Source organism: Nelumbo lutea, chromosome 7 (genome assembly GCF_056320005.1).
Source record: "Nelumbo lutea isolate HS-2025 chromosome 7, American lotus-T2T, whole genome shotgun sequence".
NCBI lineage: Eukaryota > Viridiplantae > Streptophyta > Magnoliopsida > Proteales > Nelumbonaceae > Nelumbo > Nelumbo lutea.
In genome coordinates, this window is record NC_142690.1 from 40840143 (window position 1) to 40845112 (window position 4970).

The following is a 4970-nucleotide window of genomic DNA, read 5'->3' on the forward strand; positions in this document are numbered from 1 at the left end:
ATGCTCCATCTCACCCTTGCTTTCATTTCTAGATGTGAGTGCATTTTATACTCCATCTCACATTAGTCACAATTTTATTTTATTTATTTATTTATTTTTATTTATTTATTTTGCACAAGAACGAATCACAAGGCATCACCATCTGATTCATGAATTCATCGATCGTGGTCTCAACATGCCTAACACAGCAAGTTCTAGAATAATCAAACCATGTTTGACAGATATTTATGTGAAAATCAATCAGGCCCTTATGCGGACAATTTATATGCATCTTGCCTATTGATCGATTAAAATAATGAGGTACCATATGCAGCAAAAAAAAAATCAGTTAGTCATGCTTGCATCCTATCCTATCTATTCAGCCTAAGCACATGATTCCTGATAAGTCGAAATCATTCAAGGATAAGTTTCTAGGGAGCAGAAATTTCAAAAGGTAAAGTCAAGAAGTGATGATCGAAGCATGCTAGGGTTATCCCAAATTCCACAAGATTTCTCTAATCCCCTCACACTTAAGTTATACATTGTCCCCAATGTATGTGGTTATGCATATAGTAGAAGGATTTGGGGGAACTTCCCTGTACGCCTTGTTGGGTTCCTTCAGATATAAAATCAACTGTTAATCACAGAAATCAAAACCAAACAAAATAACAAAATTAACTAAACACAATGGGTTGCCTCCCATAAGCGCAATTGTTTAACGTCGTTATGCTCGACGTCCTCCTTTGCTTCTTTAACTCGATGAATAACTAGGAAGGTCCAACGAGATGTCTACCGTAGAGGAGACATTTGCATCCTCATGGAACAACTTCAATCGATGCCCATTCACCTTGAAAATCTTGCCTGTATTGAGACTTTTGATCTCTACTGCACCATAAGGAAACACATTAGTAACAACAAATGGACCCATCCACCTGGAATGCAACTTACCTGGCATGAGTTGGAGTCGAGAATTGTATAATAAAACCTTTTGTCCAATTATAAATTGTTTTCTTAAAAGTAAATTGTCATGGAACAATTTGGTATTCTCTTTGTAGATTTTCGAATTCTCATATGCTTCTAACCGCAACTCTTCCAGTTCTTGCAATTGGATCTTTCTTGCCTTGCCAGCTTCTTCCATGTTCATATTGCAGCGTTTGATTGCTCAATAGGCTCTATGTTCAATTTCAACCGGCAAGTGGCAAGATTTGCGAAAAAACAACCTGTAAGGGGACATCCCTATTGGTGTTTTGTATGTTGTTCGATATGCCCAAAGTGCATCATCTAGATGTAGGCTCTAATCCTTTCTTCCTTGATTCACCGTCTTCTCTAAAATCAACCTGGGGGTGATAAGCAGTAGTGATTCGATGATGCATCCCATACTTCCTCAGCAAGACTTCAATGGCTCTATTGCAAAAGTGGGTCCCTTGATCACTTATGATGGCTAGAGGAATGTCAAACCTACTGAAAATGTTAGATTTGATAAACCCTACAACACACTTAGAATCATCAGTCCTGGCGGCCTTTGCTTCCACCCATTTTGAGACATAATCGAACGCCAAAAGTATATAAGCAAAACCACAAGAGGGAGGAAAGGGTCCCATGAAATCAATACCCCAAACATCAAAGATTTCACAGACAAGAATGGGGGTTTGGGGCATCTCATTCCTGTGAGATAATGCACCTGTTTGCTGGCATCTTTCACAATTTTTACAAAACAAGTATGCATCTCTAAATAGGGTTGCCCAATATAACCCACTATCTAAAACCTTTCGAGCAGTTCTCTTTGGCCCAAAATGACCACCACAAGCATAATTATGACAAAAGCTTAAAATCGACATATGCTCATTCTTAGGGACACACCTCCTAATTACTTGATCATAGTAGAATTTCCATAGATAGGGTTCGTCCCATACATAATATTTTGCCTCATACCTGACGTTATTCTTCATGGAAGTAATTCGGAAAAATTCCGGTGACCAAGTAGTTCACAATATCAGCATACCAAGGAACTATAACTTTTATGTGAAACAATTGCTCATCAGGAAACGGCTCAAAGATGGGTGAGGAGTCATCATCTTTTACCAACCTACTTAGATGATCTGCCATCGAGTTTTCAGCTCCCTTTCGATCCTTAATATTCAAATCAAACTCTTGGAGCGAGAGTATCCACCTTATCAGCCTCGGTTTTGACTCCTTTTTCGCTAACAGGTATTTCAAAGCTGCATAATCAGAAAATACAATTACTTTAAAGCCAAGCAAATATGATCGAAATTTATCTAAAGCAAACACAATTGCTAATATCTCATTTTCAATAGTTGTGTAGTTGCACTGTGCAGCATTCAATGTTTTTGAAGCATAGTAGATGGCGTGGCTCCTCCCATCAACTCGTTGACCTAAAACAACCCCTACCGCATAGTTGCTTGCATTGCTCATAATCTCAAAGGGCAAGTTCCAATCAGGTGGTTGAATAATGGGTGCAATTGTTAATAATTTCTTGAGCTTGTCAAATGCTTCCTTGCACTCATCTCCAAAATCGAAAAGCACATCCTTCTGAAGCAAATTGGACAATGGCAGGACAATTTTTGAAAAGTCTCTGATAAACCTGCGATAGAAACCTGCATGTCCAAGAAAGGAACGAACTTCTCTAACATTTGTAGGGTAAGGTAAGCTCACAATTAAATCAATCTTGGCCTTGTCGACCTCTATTCCTCTAGTCGAAATAACATGTCCCAACACAATCCAAAACAAGATTTGTCTCTACACTTCGATTCAGAATTTTACTTAAATTACTTAAGTAGTCATCAAACGAATCACTATAAACAGTAAAATCATCCATGAACATTTCAATGCACTTCTCAATAAAATCAGAAAATATACTTATCATGCATCTTTGAAAAGTGCCTGGAGCGTTACATAGACCGAAAGGCATCCGTCTGTAAGCAAAGGTACCAAATGGGCAAGTGAAGGTAGCTTTCTCTTGGTCCTCCTAGGCAATAACTATCTGATAATATCTTGAGAATCCACCAAGAAAACAAAAGAAGGCCTTACCTGCTAATCTTTCTAACATCTGATCGTTGAAGGGTAAGGGAAAGTGGTACTTTCGAGTGGCCAAATTAAGTTTTCGAAAATCAATTACCATACACCAACCACTTTGTACCCTCATTGGGATTAGTTCATTATTTTGATTTTTTACCACAGTTATCCCAGTTTTCTTGGGTACAACATGTATAGGACTTACCCATTTACTATCCAAAATTGGGTAGATTATCCCTTCATCTAACAACTTAAGTACTTTTATCACTACTTCTTTCATTACCGGGTTGAGTTTTCTTTGTGGTTCTCTAACTGGTTTGGTGCCATCTTCCAAAAGGATCCTATGCATGCAAATCGAGGGGCTGATCCCCTTTATGTTGGCTAAGGTCCAACCAATCGCCGCCTTATGTTCCTTTAGGACTTAGATGAGACGCTCCTCTTGTTCTTCGGTCAAACCTTTTGCAATGATCATGGGTAGTGTATCTTTTTTGCCCAAGTACGCATACTTAAGGTGATCAGGTAAGGTCTTTAGTTCCAACTCCAGAGCTTGCAAAACAGAAGGCAACAATTTCTTGTGAGAAAATGATGATGGAAGACTAGAATTTATTACCTTTTGTTCTGGCATCGGTTCCGGAATGTCATAGGGTGTATCAAACTCCTCCTCCTTGTCCAATTGTGCACTAAATTCAAGTTCCTCATCCATGTCCTCCTCTCCAAAAACTTCCTGCACAATCGAATCAATGGTATCAATAGAGCAGATCGAATGGCATTCACTTGGATATTTCATAGCTTCAAATATATTAAATTTAACAATCTCTCCGTCGAACTCGACGGAGAGGGTACCCTCATCCACATCTATTTTGGTCTTGGCCGTTTTCATGAATGGCCTACCTAATAGAAGTGGGGTCGAACTTGTGACTGTGTCTTCCTCCATCTTCAGGATGTAAAAATCGATTGAAAAAATTAAACCATTAACTTGCACCAACACATCCTCAACAATCCCTTCCGAGTAGGCATTAGAACGACCAGCTAGCTAAATAACAACCCTAGTTTCCTTCAAGGGACCTAATCTCAAAGCACAGTAAATCAAGTATGGCATGATGTTGATGGATGCACCTAAGTCTAGCATGGCATGCTCGATTCATTTATTTCCAATCACACAAGGTAAGGTGAACATACCTGGATCAACACGTTTTTTTGGAAAAATCTTCTTGATGACAGCTAAAACGTTTTCTCCAACCCTTACCTTCTCATCGATTTGCAGCCTCCTCTTGTTAGTGCACAATTCTTTTAGAAACTTTGCATACTTTGGGATTTATTTTATAGCATCTAACAAGGGGATGTTGATTTCCACCTTCCTTAAGGTTTCTAAGACTTCCTACTCATATTCCTCCTTCTTGGACTTTTCCAACCTACTAGGAAAATGTGGTACAATGGCATTAGTAATCTTAGGGAGAGGGGGATCGGATATTACCTCAATGGGGTCCTCGTTTGAACCTTGTCTCTCCTCTTCCTTCGTTGGTGAGGTAGGTTGGGGCTGCATTTAACCTCACATTGGGGACAATGTAAGTTTTAAGTGTGAGGGAGGGGATTTAGGTTGCGTTTTAAAATTTGATTTAGGTTGTGTTTTCTGCATTTGCTTTTCAAAAAAAAAAATTAAACTCTTTTAAAATTCTTGTGAACCTAGTAAAGAAATATGATCAATGAGTACATGACTTATCTGAAGCCATTTCTAGTTAAGCTAATCCTAAATTCATGTTTAAATAAATAGGGCAAATACTTCACCATTGCCACAATTGGTAGGATGGAACATAAAATGCACCTACCAACCAAGTCATTTGATAGTAGGACGAAGCATAAAATGCACTTACTATCTAGTAAATCAAATAGTAGGATGGAGCATAAAATGCACCTACTGACCAAGTAATCCAAAAGTGAGATGAAGCACAAAATGCACT

The 4970-nt window shown here is 38.6% G+C and overlaps 1 protein-coding gene across 1 annotated transcript; it reads right to left on the reverse strand.

Annotated features, from left to right (window-relative positions):
* Positions 1-514: 514 nt before the first annotated feature.
* LOC148846167 (uncharacterized) lies at positions 515-1117 on the reverse strand. The gene is made up of 3 exons (XM_088955941.1): positions 928-1117; positions 773-864; positions 515-613 (listed from the first exon to the last, which is right to left on the reverse strand). Exons 1-3 carry the CDS (start codon positions 1115-1117, stop codon positions 515-517), a joined length of 381 nt encoding a protein of 126 aa, XP_088812067.1.
* Positions 1118-4970: the final 3853 nt, after the last annotated feature.

Coding starts and splice junctions, on each gene's coding strand:
- LOC148846167 (XM_088955941.1), bottom strand. CDS start 1,117: ATGGAAGAAGCTGGCAAGGCAAGAAAGATCCAATTGCAAGAACTGGAA. Junction 865..927: donor TCGACTCCAACTCATGCCAG/GTAAGTTGCATT, acceptor CTTATGGTGCAG/TAGAGATCAAAAGTCTCAAT. Junction 614..772: donor ATGCAAATGTCTCCTCTACG/GTAGACATCTCG, acceptor TGTGATTAACAG/TTGATTTTATATCTGAAGGA.